This window comes from Lampris incognitus, chromosome 18 (assembly GCF_029633865.1).
Source record: "Lampris incognitus isolate fLamInc1 chromosome 18, fLamInc1.hap2, whole genome shotgun sequence".
Lineage (NCBI taxonomy): Eukaryota > Metazoa > Chordata > Actinopteri > Lampriformes > Lampridae > Lampris > Lampris incognitus.
This window is the reverse complement of record NC_079228.1, coordinates 28,370,015-28,390,137: the sequence shown is the minus strand read 5'-3', so window position 1 is coordinate 28,390,137 and position 20,123 is coordinate 28,370,015. Positions and strand designations below refer to the sequence as shown.

The following is a 20,123-nucleotide window of genomic DNA, read 5'->3' as shown; positions in this document are numbered from 1 at the left end:
CTTTGTTCTCTGATGAAACAGAGGGGAAGCTGGGAGAGATACAGACGGGTAGAGAAAGAATTGATTTCTAAAGCCAGCAGAGGAAAATGTGTCTCCAGAGATACGAGTTTCAACCATTTCTTTGACCGTGTGTACTTAAAAGTGGAAAAGACAAGGTTAATGTTTAACAAAATCAACAAGACTATCTGGGAAACACCAAATGGCAACTGTAAGCCTATTGTAATGAAATCGCTGAGACGCTGCAATATTTTGAAGCCCATTTTCCCTGGAGGCTCATACCAAATACTCGCTCGTCGTTGACATTCTTGATGCAGAACCAGAGGCCAGCTGGGAAAGTGCACACCAGGATGTGGAGGTCGAAGAAAAAGGAGACCCAGGTGGTGGGCTGGTGCTCCGACACCGACGCTATGATGGGAATGTGGATCTTAGCATAACTGAACAGAGAGAGAGAATGAAGAATAGGGAGAGTACGGGGTGGGAGGGCAGAGAGAGAGAGGGGAGAGAAACACAAAGACAGATTACAAAGAGAAAGACACAGAGATTAATGCAACTGGACACAAAGCTGCAGAGAGAATCAGTCAAAAGGCGTCTGGGTAGCATAGCGGTCCATTCCGTTGCCTACCAGCACGGGGATCGCCGGTTCGAATCCCCGCGTTACCTCCGGCTTAGTTGGGCGTCCCTACAGACACAATTGACCGTGTCTGCCAGTGGGAAGCTGGATGTGGGGCGCCTGTTTGGGGGGAGGGGGGGACTGGGGGGAATAGCGTGATCCTCCCACGCGCTACGTCCCCCAGGCGAAACTCCTCACTGTCAGGTGAAAAGAAGCGGCTGGCGACTCCCCATGTATTGGAGGTGGCAGTTGGTAGTCTGCAGCCCTCTCCAGATCAGCAGAGGGGGTGGGGCAGCGACAGGGACGGCTCGGAAGAGTAGGGTAATTGGCCGGATACAATTGGGGAGTAAAAGGGGGGAAAATCCAAAAGAGAATCAGTCAGGCAGGGGCCAAAAAGGAACAAACGGAAAGGAGAGGAGAGGAGAGGAGAGGAAAGAGTTGAAGACAGAAAAAAGGGTAGAAACAGCTAGAAGGGAGAGAAGAGAGGAGAGAGAGAGAGAAGTATGAAGATAGAACAAAGACAAGAGGGAGAAAGCGATGGTAGAAAAAAACAGAGCGGAATAATAAAAGACCGTGAATCACACTGGGGTAAGGACGTGAGGCGAGATAAAAACATATTAAGCAACACATCTTCCTAATTAACAGAATTTAACAAATAAAAACGGACAGCATCGCCTGACCTCCCCAGGAGCCCTGTGGTACAACACAAACAACTCCAGTGGCGGAGATGAGCAATGCTGTTCTTTTGCCGTTCATTTATTGATCCGTGTGTGTGTGTGTGTGTGTGTGTGTGTGTGTGTGTGTGTGTGTTCCTTGTTTATTTGCTATGCTGGGTTATCACGCCGCTGTCTCCATGTCACTTTAAATATTTCTCTTTCTAGTGTGCTGTGATTACGGCACAGAACGAGGAAAACACACGGCGCATCAGGGAGCGAGAAACTGCCTCTTAGGGAATAAAAAAATAAAAGGGGGGGGGGCCATCCCTTACTGCTTCAGTCAGCAGAGGGCTGAGAGGATTGATTGTGCCTTACTGCTTGAATCAGACTCTCCACTCGCCGAGTGGAGTGCACAGGGCACCCGGCGCTATTTGGAATTAAGACATCAGTCTGGTGGCTAGCCTTCCCTGTGGGTTTTTTTCTCCTTTGAGACGGTACTGTGAAGTTCAGAGACCTCATGTGGACACACACACACACACACACACACACACACACACACACACACACACACACACACACACACACACACACACACTCTCTCTCTCTCATTTGAGCAACTGATCCTTCAGCGGAGAGAGTCTGAAGGTCAGCAGAGCTTACCCAGTGTCCCACAGCGAGTAGAAACGGCCACTCCAAGGAGCGATGTAACCTAAATGAACAAACAGAGTAAATAAATGAAAGAACAGGGGGCTCTGCCAAGCCATTTGTTTTGCTTTGCATAATTCCATTAGAATCAGCCTGTGAGGACTGCCCACAGGGACGCAGGAAGTGAATGCGAGAGAGTGAGTGTGTGAGAGAGAGAGAGAGAGAGAGAGAGAGAGAGAGAGAGAGAGAGAGAGAGAGAGAGAGAGAGAGAGAGAGAGAGAGAGAGAGAGAGAGAGAGAGTGGGGGAGGGAGAGAGAGGGAGAGGTGATTGTGAAGCATAAAGTTATATCTATCAAATCTGGGTTTATTACTTTTTCCAAAATATTTTGTTGGTTCCACCTCTTTTGAACACCAGACTGGTGGGGTTTGCTGCACTGGCACAAATTCAGGCACGCTACGCTGTCAGTCGGAGAAGTCCTCTTGAAATTGTGTAAAAACAGGCTAAACTTTCTCCCACTAATTGTGTTGCCATTTGTGACACAGCCAACTAATTTGTTACATCATGTGCTATAAAGAAAGAAAAACTAGGTATTTATTGCAAATACTATTTGACTTAAGTGTAAGTTTCCTAAGTTACTGCACTTGCCTGAGGTGAAAAAGGAGAAGTCTACAGTTCAGTCAGTCTATTTTCAGTGTAGGAAAAAACCTAAATATACTTTTTTTTTCCAAACTGGCATATTCAGTCTGATCCACGCTTCATTGAGTTTTGTGCAGATGATGATTTTATGCTTATCTGTTGTATTAACTTTTTATTGTCTCGCCTGCTTTGTTTTGATTTTGTGCCGTATGATACAGTGCTGCTGCTTGTTTTTTACTGTTATGTAAGGTGTCCTTGAGTGCTCTGAAAAGCACCCACAAATAAAATGTATAATTATTATTATTGTAATTCAAATTCTGTTATGTGAGTACATTATTTTGAAGACCCAAAGGAATGAGAAAAGACTCCTAGACTACGCAGTAGGTGTGTAACGGGGACTGCCGTGTGTTAAGCAGGTATGTGTTTTCCCGTACTTCCAAGGCGTTCTGCTGAATGGGAATACCCGGTGGAGTGTGCATCAGAAGGGGAAAATATATTCTATTGATGGTGCTTAATTGCTTGAATTGACTTGTTTATATATTTAACTGAGAGCATTTAAACTGCAAATGAGACAGCGCAGGGCATTTCACTCGCGCATGCAAATGTCTTATTCTGGATAAGCTTTGATCTGGAATTTTAATACGTTTCTGTGCTACGAACTGTTGCCTGAGTACTCTCATTGACACGTGCGTGCACACACAAACACACAAAAGCATGTGAGTGTGAATGCATGCACACACACACACACACACACACACACACACACACACACACACACACACACACACACACACACACACAGCTTTGGCCTCATTTTAAATGTTGTATTTAGTTTTGTTTTTTTAGTTCGTGTCAATTAATTGCTCAGTAAAGCACACTGCGACAACCCTGTTTGGTTGGAAGATCTTCATGGAACAAAAAACAAAAAAACAACAACTTGAATCTTTAAAACAACCCTCCTTCTACCGAGGGACCATCTTTTTCCAAGGGTTTGAATATACAAAGTTTTACTGGAGGTCAGATAGGAAACAGAAGGTACACTATCCTGATACAGTGTTCCTGCTCACGCAACATTGTTGCTGTTTGTTTGTTTAATTCAGGACATCAGCGTTCTATTTACACAACATTTTTACTTGCAAATATCATATCCATCCATTACCCAATAAGTAGGGTCATGGGATGCTGGGGCCTATCCCAGCAGTCACTGGGCAACAGGTGGGGAGACATCCTGGACAGGCTGCCAGCCCATCACAGGGCCGACACACACACCTAGGGACAAGGCAGTATGGCCGATTCACCTGACCTACAAGTCTTTGGACATATCCACAGTATCATATCCCCTGTCCAATAACCCTGACAAGCTTTAATGTCATTGATCATGTGAAACCGAAGATATCGAGACCAGTACCAGACAGGGTACTGAGGCATGCATACACCTTGTTCATTTACTGCCAGTTTTCATGGCAGGCTCAGTTTCCATGGTAATATTCAGCATGTCTTGTTTATTCATGCATACCGGCAGGGATATTCATGAGCAAAATAAGATGTTCACAGCCAGTTCATCTGCAATAAGCCTTTGTGGTTATCAACAATTATTTGCCGCTCAAAAAATGGACAATAGCAGCGTTCAGTACAGTTAAGTGCAGCATTTCCAACACGGTTCCATGTCGAAATCCGATTTATTTTCAATCTCTTGTATTCTCGGCTGAACTTTAAGATTAATGTTGGAGTCAAATATCATGTATGCCGACAGTGGCTAGGTAACGTCACTCTTTATGCAGCGATCATTAAGTAACTGCTTATCAGAAAAAAAAATATTGCTTTGCATCAAATGAGACAAGCTCTACAGCTGTGTTTGTGTACACTGGAGACTAAACAACAATTTTAAATACCTTTTCCAGACACTGATGGAATCGTTTTGAGCAGATAAACCCTGTGGGCAAACAGACAAACCTGTGTATGTGAGATAGATGACGGTGAGGAAGACCACACCAGCGGCGAGAGAGACCCCAAGAAAGAAGAGGGTCTGGAACTCCTGCTTGGTCAGCCTGTCCTTCAGGTACTGCAGGAAGGCATAGGCCTGGAGCAGTGCAAACACACCTGAGGCAGGAGAATGTCACACACGCACGCAGGCGCGCACACACACACACAATGAGTAAACACATACAAACGATGTGCACACAGAATATGTATATATATATATATATATATCCATGTAGCGCCGCATTATGTAATAACGCCGCATTATGTAATAATGTAATAAATTTTCACATCATTATGTAACAACGCCACGTTTTTTTCAAATCAAGACATAAATGTCGGTGGTTTATTACATAATGCACCAAATTATTACATTTTCTTCATAAAAAAGTGTAACATCCGCATTTTGTAATAACCGGTGCAATATGTAACAACTTATTACAAAATGCAGATGTTACACTTTTTTATGAAGAAAATGTAATAATTTGGTGCATTATGTAATAAACCACCAAAATTTATGTCTTGATTTGAAAAAAACGTGGCGTTATTACATAATGATGTGAAAATGTATTACATTATTACATAATGCGGCGTTATTACATAATGCGGCGCTACAATTCATCCATTATCCAAGCCACTTATCCCAATCGGGGTGCATATATATATATATATATATATATATATATATATATATATATATATATATAAATTTTTTTTGGGGGGGGGGGGTTTCTCCCTCCTTTTTTCCCCCAATTGTATCCGGCCAATTACCCCACTCTTCTGAGTCGTCCTGGTCGCTGCTCCACCCCCTCTGCTGATCCGGGGAAGGCTGCAGACTACCACATCTCCTCTGATACATGTGGAGTTGCCAGCCGCTTCTTTTCACCTGACAGTGAGGAGTTTTGCCTGGAGGACGTAGCACGTGGGAGGGTCACACTATTCCCCCCCGTCCCTCCCCCGAACAGGCGCCCCAACCGACCAGAGGAGGTTCTAGTGCAGCGACCAGGACACATACCCACATCTGGCTTCCCACCCGTAGACATGGCCAATTGTGTCTGTAGGGATGCCCGATCAAGCCAGATGTAACACGGGGATTTGAACCGGCGATCCCTGTGTTGGAAGGAAACAGAACAGACCGCTACGCTACAAGAACGCCCCACACAGAATATTTGAGAGAGCACTCATCCAACCTGACTATCCCAGGGTATAAAGCATGTTTAGCTGGCAAAAACAGAAGAGTGTTCAGTTCAGGGGGGTTTTAATAAAAGCTGTGCATGATGGCCTCGGTGGCTAAAAATGCAGATGTGAATAACAAATCCAGCACAACACATTTCAAATGCATGAGTGGGATTTGTGTTGAAGCCACATCTTTTCCTCTCTCTTCTCTCCCTCCCTTTTTCTCACGATCAACCCTTTACCTGCACTCTTTTCTGTTTGTAGCTTTCCCACCCTCCATTTCCTTGCATCAAATATTGTTATGATAAATGGAAGCGAATGCCCCCTTTCTTTCACAAGCCCAGCTTCGATATCACCTCACTCCTCCACTAGCTCGCCACCGCCCACAGCTGCTCCAGGGCCATTTGCAAGGTCAGAGCCTCGCCTGTCTCCTGGAGAGCAGCCACGGTGCTAACACGCTTGTCACAATCCAGTATGCCACCTTGCTGCCTGCCTCTGGGCCTCAGCTCTCCCTGGTCCCCACAGATCTGTAGCTCTGACACTTATTTCCTGTCTCCCACTGTGCTCCCTGCATGCTGCAACCAGATGTTCTGAGCAGATGCTACCTTGACAAAAAAAAAAAACCCAAAAAACTCTACCGTCCTTGTTGCTAGCCTCTTGAGAGAGCAGTAGAGAAAGATGGAGAGAGAGAGAGAGAGAGAGAGAGAGAGAGAGAGAGAGAGAGAGAGAGAGAGAGAGAGAGATAAAGAGAGAGAGAGATAAAGAGAGAGAGAGATAAAGAGCATTTTTGTGCCAGTATTAGGAAAAGCCTCATAACGGGGGGTTCAGGCTATTGAAAGCTGCCAGCGTTTATCCTTTCCCAGTATGAATGTCAGTAAACAAGAAACGCACACACTTAACTAGACATGGTTTTGGGGAGCAGATGGGACCAGTCCTTAGACGAAAATCCAAAGAGCTGATGCAAAGTAACCACAGGCCTCAAGCACTAAACTCACAGACGTTCATGAACATGGAGATGTCATTCCACTTCAGTGTCAAGCGTTTATTTATTCTGGGGAAGACTTACTAGGCAACCACACTCCTTTTCAGATAAATCCCTGCATCAAACACAAACTGTTATTTTCTAACCAAAAAGCCCACCAGTATAACCTCAGTATTTCATTACTGGCCACTGAAGGACTGCAGTGTGGCACTCTGTCTCTACTCCGCCTCACAAGCCTTCCACTTCCAATGCTTCACCTCTGGGCCTCTAGGCTGCTGCTGCAATACTGCTGTTTTGTTCCCGTTTTTAGATGTAATCAAAGATGTAAAGCTTCTATCGATAAAAAAAAAACAAAAAAAACCAGCAGATTTTCCCCCCCCCCACGACGCTCTTCAGTTGCTCACAGTGCTGTTTTGCTTGTAGGGTTACTGTGTAGAGGGACAGGCTGTGTTGGATGTTGTTGGTTTGTGAACTATTAAACCTTCCACTTCATCTCAATTAAGGTGACAATTTGGCATCCTCATTCATCCAGTCTCTTTTTTTTTGTGGACTTTTTCCTCCTTTTCTCCCCAATTGTACCCCAATTACCCTATTTTCTGAGCCATCCCAGTCGCTGCTCCACCCCCTCTGCCAATCCGGGGAGGGCTGCAGACTACCACATGCCTCCTCCGACACATGCAGAGTCGCCAGCTGCTTCTGTTCACCGGACACTGAGGAGTTTCACCAGGGGGACGTAGCGCGTGGAAGGATCACGCTATTCCCCCTCCCCCCCGAACAGGCGCCCCAACCGACCAGAGGAGGCGCTAGTGCAGTGACCAGGACACATACCCACATCCGGCTTCCCACCCACAGACACAGCTAATTGTGTAGGGACGTCTGACTAAGCCGGAGGTAACACAGGGATTCGAACTGGCGATCCCTGTGTTGGTAGGCAACAGAATAGACTGCCACACCACCCAGATGCCCCATTCATTTAGTCCAGTGTTTCCCAACCCAGTCCTCAAGGAACCCGTATCCTGCAGATTTTCTTTGCAACCCTGAATAGTACCCGTTTGTAGTTATTCAACCAATCAGCAATGAATTATGTCAGATGTTGCACACCTTGCATAATTAAGTGCTTTGAGATGATTGGTTGAGTAAGTACAAGCAGGGCTACCTATTCAGGGTTACAATGAAAATCTGCAGGATAGGGGTTCCTTGAGGACTGGGTTGGGAAACGCTAATCTAGTCTCTTAAACCAGCCTATCTGTTCCACAATATTCTAATTAGCAGAGGCAGACCCCCCCCCCACAACTAGCATGACAGACTATTGCTCATCCCAAGTCATGTTCAGTGCAGGCATTGGCTCAAAGGCTAACGTGTAAAAACATCAAATGTAAACCAAGTCATGCATGTTAGCAAAAGCCAAAGTTCAAGCAAAGAGAAATATTGCTATACACTATAGTTGGATGGTGTTAAAAGCCAACAGACATGTGTTCATGTTATTACTGCATGGACGCCTCTCAGGAGTCAAAGTGTGGCGGGACTCACCTGCGGCAGCCATGTGCTCGCTGGTCCTGATTGGCTGGAAGCCCACGAATGGGATCTGCATTGATAGCACGAGACCCACGATGTAGAAAGTACTGTAAGCTATGGAGACGGGGAGGGGAGAGAAGGCATGGGAAGATGACGGCATTAAAAGAAACCACAAATGGGCAGGTAAAGATGGAGTAATGGATGCAGTGGTAGAACAAGACAGACAGGAAGAGAGAGAAAAACAGACTGTTAAGGGGCAGGGAGAGATAACCTTTTGAACTGCCTGTGTCACCACTCCAACCTTGCTCCCTGCTGAGGGAAACGGCGCTACAGAGGTATTTAAAACCTATCGATTTTCAATGTTGCACTTCAGAGAGAGTAAATACAAAAACATCTTCATCTAAAGCCAATTACTAAGAAAATGGGTGTTGGTGCCGTAGCTACAAGATGGTGGGCCTGGGGGAGACGGTGGTGCTGAGAACAGTAGCGACTCCCACCTTGGTTGGCATTGGGGGAGGGGTACATTTCAGAGCTGCACTGACCTTAATTAAGATTTCATACTCTTCCTGCAGTGTCTAGTTTCTGAAGAAGCTGTGACTGCCCTCAGCGTTCTCACACACACACACACACACACACACACACACACACACACACACACACACACACACACACACACATCTGCTATCGACTGAAGACGGGGAGAGAGGAATGGTTAGAGAACACAGACTGCAAGCTGTTTTATTAAATGATGCCTCACACACCACACCGGTTAATGTTTTTCTGCAGAGGCACTGAAGGGTATATGGTTCTAAGATGCACTGGAGAAAAAATGAACAATATGAGAAGCGCTTGAAAACACGGGGCAGAAAATGCCTTCTTCCCTCTCTTAATTTGCTACCAAAAGGTATGTGATAATGTTGGCCGCTCGGGTCCTAAATATCCCAGGAAAACAACGAGAGATGGGAAAGAGGACAACTGGCTGCCGCCGCCGAGTGAAATTCTACCCTTGGGGAAAAAAAAGAACCACCAATGAGAAATGAAGCAGAGTTGGGTCAAAGGCTCGCTGTTGCAAAGAACACGTTTTGTTTTTTGTTTTTTTCAAAGCAGTCAAGGCTGAAGAGGCAGTGGTTACAGTGGGTAGAAAAAGGTATGATTATGTGTAAATGATACTTGATGTGGTATCATTTATCCTGATCCTAACAGGAGCGCCTGTTGTGTGTACACAGCTAAGCAACAGTGTGTGCATACTCAACAATGTGTGCGTTCTGCTAGCACATTGAATGGGTCAGGTCTGTGTTCTCCCGGCAAAGGCAAAATGCTCCAGAACCGCAATTTGCTCTGTGGAATTTGGATTTTCTGTAAAATAACAAGCCTATCACCCTCTTCGCCGCGCCACTTCTGCTCTTCATTGGAGACGAGAGCTCCAGGTAGCAGGTGGCTGCGTTTGCTTTTAAGTGGTGTGTGGGCTGCTGGCTGTCTGAGCTGCCGGTGATGGAAGGCTTACAGTTGCGCGCACCGTGCTAATAGATAAATACAAGCACGACTGGCTGTTTTGAGTTTGCTTTGGCGTCAGATGTACGGGGCAACAATGTGAGAAGAGTTGCAGAGGTCTCTCTCTCTCTTCAAATCAGTTTTTTGGTAAACATGGGCTTTTTTACTTCTACCTCGGCTATGCGTGGGAGTCTACGGCAAGCGGCAACAGGTCATAGATGCGACAGCGCAATGAAAACGATTTTCTTCGTCTAACACATAATAACACAGATTTTGGCCGTAGACGTGTGAGCTCAGCAGTGTTGTGTGTGTGTGTGTGTGTGTGTGTGTGTGTGTGTGTATGTGTGTCTTACCTATGTAGACTCTTCTGCTGTATCGCTGCATCAGCAGTAAGACAAACACATGCAGGGGAATCAGGTTGATGATGAACACGTAGCCTCCCCATGCTGACACCTAGAAAACACACACACGTCAGACCTGCTGCAGACATCTGAAACACACACCGTGATGCTCGCCGCCATCAAGGCGGAGATCAAATTAACATATTCTCAGATCAATCTGTCCAATATATGAATTTTATTGAAAATGTAAAAATGCTGTTAATATTTTACGATTAAAAGGCTCTTGTGTCCATTCTGTAAGAAATATGTAATAAAGAAATCCACTCATCCATCCATCATCCAAACCACTTATCCTACACAGGGTCGCAGGGATGCTGCAGCATATCCCAGCAGTCATTGGGCGGCAGGCGGGGAGACACCCTGGACAGGCCACCAATCCATCACAGGGCCAACACACACACACACACACACACACACACACACACACACACACACACACACACACATACATACATACACACACCCACCCCCAGGGACAATTTAGCACGGCTGATTCACCTGACCTACATTTCTTCGGACTGTGGGAGGGAACCAGAACACCCGGAGGAAACCCACAAAACAAACAAAAAAACAAAAACCATAATAATAACAATAAATAAAAAATAAAAGTTAAAAAGTAAAGAAATCAAGGCACTTTTATTACTATTTGAAATGCAGTTAAATTCTACATTTTGATGTGAATGAATTTAAAGCAGATGCTTCCCTGCGCGCGCGCACACACACGACACACACACACACACACACACACACACACACACACACACACACACACACACACACACACACACACACACACACCTTTATATAAACAAATAAACATCTTGTGGTCCACTTTCACTCTTTGACACACTTCAGAGCTAAAACACAATGACGTCTATAGGTCCTTATGCCATCGTACTTCACACATTATACCTAAAACTTGAAGTGCGCCAATAACTTTATGCACTCCATGAAAATTATACATCAACTCTTTAGAGGTCCTCCAGAGCCCGGCTGCATGAGACGCAGGGGGCTATAAAACCACTCAACAAAAACATCACTCACTGCTCTTTCAACTGAAGCAAAGGGCAAACTGAAAGAGAGAGAGAGAGGGCGCGCACAATGGAGACAGAGAGAGAGAAAGCAGGAGCAGCGTGGAAACAGGAGGTGAGAGAACGACTTGAGGGAAAAGTGTGAAAGGCCAGGAGAGAGCACGAGAGAGAGAGAGAGAGAGAGAGAGAGAGAGAGAGAGAGAGAGAGAGAGAGAGAGAGAGAAAGAGAGAGAGAATAACAGAGATGGAGAAAATTAAAAGCATGGTAAGGGACAGGGATGCAGGTGATACTGGCAGGTCATCGGTATCGGCCGATAAAGGCTTTACAATGAAATACCAGCATCGGCCTGAAATGCTGATATGACAGGCCAATAAGATGCCGCTTTAACTACATGCATGTGGAGTAAACTATTGCTCAGGCATGGATGCAACACATCATATAAGCGGGGGGGGGGGGGGGGGGGTTTCTTTTACTTGCTACACCAACTGCATCGGTGTTGTGCGTGGTTTTGTGCCAGCCGAGTTGTCTGAGGCATTTTCGGAGGAGATTTCAAGCAGGCTACTTAGGAAAATTGTTAAGTGGCAAATGCTTTAACTGGTACTGAATTAATTAACTACATTGTTTCAACAACAGCATCATGGATACACATTGATTTGATTGATTTAGTTTTTGTCCCCTTTATTAATCCCCTTGGGGGAATTCAGCTACTGCAAATTAACCCATCCTAGCTGTGAGCTGTGTAGCTAGGAGCAGTGGGCTGCTGCCTTGATGCAGCAGCCCACTGCTCCAGTGCTTTTCCCATTGCCTTGCTCAGGGGGACAGACAGCAGTACTAACCCTCACATGCATTTCTTTTTGATGGTTGGGGAAACCGGAGCACCCGGAGAAACCCCACCGCAGACACGGGGAGAACATACAAACTCCACACACGGGACGACCTGGGATGACCCCCAAGGTTGGACGACCCCAGGGTTCGAACCCAGAACCTTCTTGCTGCGAGGCGACAGCGCTAACTACTGTGCCACCGTGCTGCCCGATTTAGTATTTTAATGTGCAATGAAAAAAAAAAAAAGAAACCCACAAGGTTGCATTGCTGTGTTGCATCGCCTCTGGTACAACGAGGTATTTATTTTAATCATGTTTAAACAGAGTATACTCGCCTGCTGGAGGGCCGCGTAGCGAAAAATAAATAGATCGACCGTGTAAAAATAGAGATCAGCAGCAGGAGGCCTGAGCGGGTGCGACCACTTTTGTGGTCCGTGCAAGCAGCTTAATTTCAGTCCACTACAGGAGAGACTTGACGTTCTTTGCAATTAGGTGGTAAAAAATACGGGCATATATAGGTATCGGCAATCGGCCAAAATGAGTAGGAAAACATCGGATATCAGCAAAAATCCAATATTGTGCATCGCTACTACGGGATTGCGATGCAGAACCTTGTTTGATCCCATCTTCATAACAGCCCGTCACAAAAAAAAAAAAAAAAAAAAACACACAAAAAAACCACTTGCACCTGTTAAGCATCATAAAAAGATTATGCAGTTAGAGACAACAAACAGGCATCTCATGTCTAATTGATAAAAACAGAAAAATGCTACGTTAGGAAAGAGAGGGGATGAAAAGAACCTGTAAGTTTCTAGCCGAGTGGTTACGTAGGTGCAATTATCTTTTGGCAGCCATTTGCATCTGTTCCCTCTGATGGTGACAGCCAATTAGTAGCATCTGAACCATAACGCGAATGAATATCAAAGATGAGTTCAATTTAAGGCTCATTTTCTGTGTTGACACCGAGGTGGCTGTTTGAAGCGTTCTCGCTGCGAGGCCAGCCGCTAATTGAAAACACAGCGCTGGAAATGCAGAGGGGGGTGACTTGCGAAGAATCAAAACTAGAGGCCGGTAACTCCTCGCAATTTCCCCGATATTTGCCACAGTTGGGTTAAGACCTAAGCAACTGCATGTTAGAGTTGGGTGGGTGTGAGTGAGTGAGTGAGTGAGTGAGTGAGTGAGTGAGTGAGTGAGTGAGTGAGTGAGTGAGAGAGAGAGAGAGAGAGAGAGAGAGAGAGAGAGAGAGAGAGAGAGAGAGAGAGAGAGAGAGAGAGAGAGAGAGAGAGAGAGAGCAGGCGAGAGTCTATTGTGAAAATGTAATCTAAAACTCCCCGACTGCTCACAGGGGCCCGCTTAAAGCAGAAGTCTACAGCAATCTACTGAGGGGCGCCAAAGCGAATCAGCAACAGGAGGTCAGACAAGCTGCTTAGGTCAGACGCTGAGAGGAGTGCGGTCTGACTCAATCCCAAGGATAGCAAAACCAGGTCTCCGCAGCAGACAAGGCCGAAAAGTCATCCAGTTCACACAGTTGTGAAGGTGTGCAAATCCCTGTATAGGTATGAGAAAACAAAGCCCGCGTCGAGAGAAAAAACACACGAGTCGGGTCTTTTATTCAGAACGGTTCCCACGATAAACTTGATCAGAAAAAGGCCTCTTTAAAATATTGATCCCCGCGGTTAGCCTTGCTGGTATCAACGAGATGCATTATTGAGTCAGACATTGAAAGAATATCTTATTTAGGGGTTTCGTTTCCCCTTGGCTTGTTTAATGGGTGAGAAAATGGGATGGAGGCTCAGGCAGTGATCAGGCATGAGTCCTGCGGCACCGTGTCGGAGTCTCCTTAACACCCCGAGGTGACTGAAACTCTTTTACCCCGAATGTCACGCATGGAAGGGACAGTCTGAAGCCGAGCGCAGTGTGAGGGTAAATGAAAAAGCTCTATCTCAAACCATGATTCAGTATTTTCAACCTTAATAGTTGACCCCTCTGCCAGAACCACAAGCTAAACGCTGAGGGCAGGAGTTAGACATGGTTTAGAGCAAACTCTTTTTCTACTTTCTCTCTCTCCCGGCACTCTTAACTGGGCTTATCTGATGACCGTGGGGCAAACATGAAGAGGATATAGAGAACACAGGGCACACTCGAAGGAAATGGCTTTTCCTCTGTGTGTGTGTGTGTGTGTGTGTGTGTGTGTGTGTGTGTGTGTGTGTGTGTGTGTGTGTGTGTGTGTGTGTGTGTGTGTGTGTGTGTGAGCGACAGTACAGGTCAAGTGCCATGGTGTGTATGTGTGTGTATGTGTAGTCTCCAAGTATTGAGGTAAGGCTCTCTTATCATCTGTGCGGTTTTGCAAGTAAGTGTGTGTGTGTGTGTGTGTGTGTGTGTGTTTTTTTTGGGGGGGGGGGGTTCTCCCATTTTTCTCCCAAATTGTACTTGGCCAATTACCCTATTTTCCAAGCCGTCCCAGTCACTGCTCCACCGCCTCTGCCAACCCAGGGAGGGCTGCAGACTACCACATGCCTCCTCACCTTGACAGTGAGGAGTTTCGCCAGGAGGACGTAGCGCATGGGAGGATCACGCTATTCCCCCCTAGTCCCCCCCCCGAACAGGCACCCCGACTGACCAGAGGAGGTGCTAGTGCAGCGACCAGAACCACATACCCCCCGTAACACGGGGATTTGAATCGCCGATCCCCGTGTTGGTAGGCAACAGAATAGACCGCTACGCTACCCAGATGCCTGGCAAGTGTGTGTTTTTGAGTGCTCATGTTTTACCCTGTGTGTGTTCAATAGGTGCACATTAAGGACTGGCTTAGTTGTTCATTGGAGGACTATGAGACAAAGAAAATTCGCATTATAGAGGTTGCCAATAGCTTTTACTTGAAACACCTGTAACTCAGTAAAACCAGACCCCTCTCTCCACTGACATGTCTGTGTGTATGCACCTGTTGGCCATTTGTGACTAGTGTACATATTATAACAGGTAGGAATTAACTGTGATAGCGCCGAATCACAGCCAAAGGCTAGACACTAATTTGCTTTTTACTTGTGTGAAAAAAGGGCCTTGAGTTGAAGCCATTCAATTTCATCGCTACTTCTAAAAATAAAACCCCTCGGGAAGTGGCAACATCTTACAAATAGTCACCTGAGGAGTTGCTGAGAGAGCCTCATCAATATTTTATGAGGGGAAAGGAGCTCCTGAGGTGCTCTGATGATGCAGGTTACTCTGCTGGTTGGCCTTGTGGAAGGTTAAGAAGGAAAAAGAGAGCCAGCATCTTGGGAATAAAATAAGTAGGAACTGGATCTCCTTTCTCCATCTGTGTATACTCACTCACTTTTTCCCACTGCCCCGCAAAGAGGGGGAAGGGAAAATGTTGCATGGCTGACACAGTGGGACTCATACTGCTCCTGTCCATCAGTCGGCCCCGCTCCTTTCATATGCACCTCTTCTTCCGCCCACCCGCCTTTCTCCTCGGACTGATTATGCAGTAGCCAAGCAGGGGGCTCTCTCCTTCCTGTCTCCATGGCTGTGAGTGACATGTATGATTAAGCCCCACAAATGATGTGGATCAGGCATCCGGGTAGCATAGCGGTCTATTCCGCTGCCTACCAACACAGGGATCATCGGTTCGAATCCCCGTGTTACCTCTGGCTTGGTCAGGCATCCTTACAGACACAATTGGCTGGCTGTCTGTGGGTTGGAAGTCGGATGTGGGTTGCTGCACTTGCGCATCCTCTGGTCGGTCGGGGCACCTGTTCAGGGGGGAGGGGGAACTTGGAGGAATAGCATGATTGATCAATCAATCAAGTTGCATTTTATATAGTGCTTTTCCAGCTGCAACAGCCACTCACTACGTCCCCCTGGCGAAACTCCTCACTGTCAGGTGAAAAGCAGCTGGCGACTCCACATGTATCGGCGGAGGCATGTGGTAGTCTGCAGCACTCCCCAGATCAGCACAGGGGGTGAAGCAGTGATCAGGACGGCTCGGAAGAGTGTGGTAATTGGACGTGTACAATTGGGGAGAAAAGGGTGAGGTGGGGGGGTGTTTACAATTGCAGAGGATTAGTTGTTGTCTGAGTATGTATAAGACAGCAGTAGCTAGTCAACTTTACTCTGCTTTTGACCATGAAACTCATCCACAGCAGTGGGCAGGCTGCAGATAGTCAGGCGAAACATCAAATCGTTGAGAGTACGGAGGTGCGGAAGACGAAGAAGAAAAAAGAGAGGTAAGGGGAGAGGGGAGGTGATACTCAATGTTTCTACAGTTAGTTGCTCGGAGAGAGAGGTTTACTAATTACTGCAGATTGTCTGTAAAATGAGAAAGTAAGTTGATGATTAAATAAATCATCTGCGTGGTGATTAGTGGTTGTTGTCTCCTCTGTCACACTCTACAAATCACTGCAATATCTCTCTATCCATTTCTCATCTCTATCCCTGTCTTGCCATTCAACCAATATCTCTGCATGCCCCTCCCCTTTATTTCTTACCTCTCTACCACTTTTTCCACCTCTCTGTCAATGTCACTCTGTCTGCCTCCCTCTCCCCCTCCACCTTGCCCCATCACCTTGTCTTTCTATATTGTTGTCTCTCCATCACCGTATCCCCTTCCCTCCATTTCATGGCTCTCTAACGCTGTTTTTTTACCACCTCTGCAACCACCTCTTTTTTGTCTTGTCCGCCTCTCCACCAATTCTCCCTTCTCTCCAGTTCCCAATGCCCCTCTTTTCTCATTGTTTAGTCCCCTCTCTCTCCCCATCTTGTCTGTCAATAACCATCTTTCTCTCTGCGCGACTCTCTCGTTTATCTTTCCATCACTCTACTGCTGCATTTCTGTATCCCTAAGTTTCCTATAGCCTCTCTCTCCAAGTCTCACCCTCCCCATTTCCTTCACTGCAATCTTTTTATTGGTCTTGTCTTTCTCTCTCCTTTCTCTCTACCCTTCCCGGCAGGGGCTCAGATGCTGTAGCCGGGTGTGATCGATGAGGCTGGATTCCAGTAATCCGTTTCATTTGACACCTGTCTCACGGCCAACTGCAGAGATTTAACTGGGAATGAGCACAAAGTGCAATATCTTCATATTCTCTCTCTCCCTCTATCTCACACACACACACAAATACACACACCAAACATGTAGAAAACACAATCGCACCCAGGCAGTTGGCCCGGTTAGTCTTTTTATCACATTTCACTCATCTACCCACTGATGATTCGCGGCTGAATTCATAAATAAGGCTTTAAATGTCCTGGCAGCACCGCTCCTCCCCTTTGTGAGAGCAGTATTGTGTCTACGTGTGAAAGCAGAATATTGTTCCAACAATACTATCTCAGGAGCTGCCTTAATGTAATCATGACTCACGGTTCCCACAACTGAAGATGGGATGGTGCGTGATTCGTTTGATTCAAGCCAGTCCAAACCACAGTCGCGTTATCTCTGTGGGCGTCTGTGTTACCAGAGTCCAAGTGCGCAGACTACTGTGTGTGTGTGTGTGTGTGTGTGTGTGTGTGTGACCTTGATGAGTGCATGTGTGTATGGACCATTCTCACCATGTAGAAATAGGAGAGACAGCAACCGATGGTCCAGAATACCGAGCCGGTCTTCACTGATTTCACCTGAGAGAGAGAGAGAGAGAGAGAGAGAGAGAGAGAGAGAGAGAGAGAGAGAGAGAGAGAGAGAGAGAGAGAGAGAGGACAAGATGATGAGAGAACATTAGCTGATGAAAGGATCAAGTTAGTTTGTCATCCATTCAGGTTCCACACCAGTTGAGACACGCAGCACTACAGCTGTAGAGTTCAACACACTACAAGTGCTGCTACACACTCATAAAAACAAGCTGGCACCAGAGCTGTTTTTTCTAAACTAATCCAACTGGAAAACTGTCTGACATCGTCATTAAAGCCACAACCTTTGATGTCTGTTCTGCACCACCTTTTTAGACAGCCTGATAATGGCTTTGATCACATGATGAGGCGGTGTAATGAGTGCATTTGGAGACATGCCTGCTGAGTCTGTATAAATTGGCACAGTTTAATGGCATGCTAGCGGGTCTATAGCTGACCCTAGACTCTCGCCTAACTTGAGACAACAGATTAGTGAAGAAGACTATTCACAGTTACGATGGGCAGATAAAGTGCATATTTTCCCATCGACAGCTTGAGTTTTCAGAGATTGTGGCTACACCAGATATTTACTCAATCCATCCATTATCCATTATCCAAACCGCTTATCCAACGTAGGGTCGCGGGAACGCTGGAGCCCATCCCAGCAGTCACTGGGCGGCAGGCAGGGGAACACCCCGGACAGGCCGCCGTCCATCAGAGGGCTGACACATTCACACCTAGGGACAATTTAGTACGGCCGATCCACCTGACCTACATGTCTTTTGACTGTGGTAGGAAACTGGAGCACCCGGAGGAAACCCCCGAGAACATGCAAACGCCACACAGAGGACGACCCGGGATGACCCCCAAGGTTGGACTACCCCGGGGCTCGAACCCAGGACCTTCTTGTGAGGTGACCGCGCTAACCACTGCATCGCCATATACATTCACTCAAATGCATCCTTATGTGTTGGTAAGTTCATTAAATCCAGTTTAACACCAGCTGAATGGGAACAGCTGCCTGTAGTGAGAGGGAATAAGACTAAAGCTCTACTATTTAAAGACTACACTACTTTTCACTGCAGGTAAACATGTTCTTTATCCTCTACAGGCAGATAAAGCACCCGCAAATGAGCACACAGTCTAACCCTCAGGCAGTGGGACACAGACAGTCATTACTCCCCTTCCAAAAAATAAAACCTGATACAACCAATGACCGGAGGGGGGTCTGACAAGGGGCTCACATCAAGTCAAACAACACCTCAGCAACGCATCACAGCACAGCTCATCTGCCGCAGAAGGGGGCTCGATGAATTTCTACAGCTAGGTGGCCCCTGTCTTGTCCAAATATCCAGCAAAGCCTCGACAGAGCAGCACATATGCGTTTCTCAATCGCTAATCCATCAAATCTACCAACTGTATGCTCACAGCCACACTCACACAGGCATATACCAACACACACGCATACCTCGGTAACCAAACCTCCTCAGCTGCGGCTGCAGACATGCAGTCCTTATTTTACCTTCCTGCAGAGCTAAGCGGAGTTGTTCTGTGCTGACCTGATTAGTATTCCCCCATGTAAAAGCTGGCTCTCCTTACACTAAACAGCATGATGCGAGGGTAGAGGCAAAAAGTTGCCACCGGGCCACACTAGTTTGATTTGGGACGGCACTTGAATCGTGACTCAATTGTAACTGTTACTCATCTTGCCATAGGCAGTTCCACCAAAGAAACCTTCTATGACACATTTTCCTATAATGGTTACTCGGTGAGCTCTCTCTGTTTCTATTTTTTCTTTTATATGTTTTTCCCCCTTTTCACCCCAATTGTATCCGGCCAATTACGCCACTCTTCTGAGCTGTCCCAGTTGCTGCTTCACCCCCTCTGCCAATCCGGGGAGGGCTGCAGACTACCACATGCCTCCCCCGATACATGTGGAGTCGCCAGCTGTATCTTTTCACCTGACAGTGAGGGGTTTCGCCTGGGGGACGTAGTGCATGGGAGGATCACGCTATTCCCCCCTCCCCAGTTTCCCCTCTCCCCCGAACAGGCACCCCGACCAACCAGAGGAGGCGCTAGTGCAGCAACCAGGACACATACCCACATCTGGCTTCCCACCCGCAGAGACAGCCAATTGTGTCTGTAGGGACGCCCGACCAAGACAGAGGTAACACGGGGATTCGAACCGGTGATCTCCGTGTTGGTAGGCAACGGAACAGACTGCTACGCTCTCCGGATGCCCTTCTTTATTTTTTTTAAATCCTTTACCTCAGAGCAAAAGAAAAGGCATGATCTCTTCACCGAGGAGACTGAGAAGGGCAGGAGTGACAAGACATATAGGCCACTGCGGAAAACACAGGCTGCAGCTCTTCAGACGACTCTGGCCGACCGCAGCTAGCCAAGCGGTCTTGTGACTCCAGTTCAGAACATGTGCAAGTCATGTTCAACCGACGCTGCCCCTCCCCCTCCGCTCCCCCTTGTGAAAACACAAGTCACGGGGCGATACGGGCCAGGCTAATTAAAAATGTGAGCCAAAAGAAACTGTGGAATTACTGGTGCAACAATGTGGGCATGCTGCA

The 20,123-nt window shown here is 46.7% G+C and overlaps 1 protein-coding gene across 1 annotated transcript in view; it reads right to left on the bottom strand.

Moving 5' to 3' along the window:
- The window catches only part of LOC130128682 (dolichyl-diphosphooligosaccharide--protein glycosyltransferase subunit STT3B), a 100,597-nt gene that overhangs the window by 12,582 nt on the left and 67,892 nt on the right, over positions 1–20,123 (bottom strand). The window contains exons 4-9 of the mRNA XM_056298365.1: positions 17,491–17,556; positions 10,046–10,145; positions 8,217–8,315; positions 4,502–4,648; positions 1,927–1,975; positions 280–434 (exon numbers count right to left, since the gene is read on the bottom strand). Of these exons, the coding sequence (XP_056154340.1) occupies positions 280–434; positions 1,927–1,975; positions 4,502–4,648; positions 8,217–8,315; positions 10,046–10,145; positions 17,491–17,556 (616 nt within the window). The remainder of the gene's footprint in view (positions 1–279; positions 435–1,926; positions 1,976–4,501; positions 4,649–8,216; positions 8,316–10,045; positions 10,146–17,490; positions 17,557–20,123) is intronic.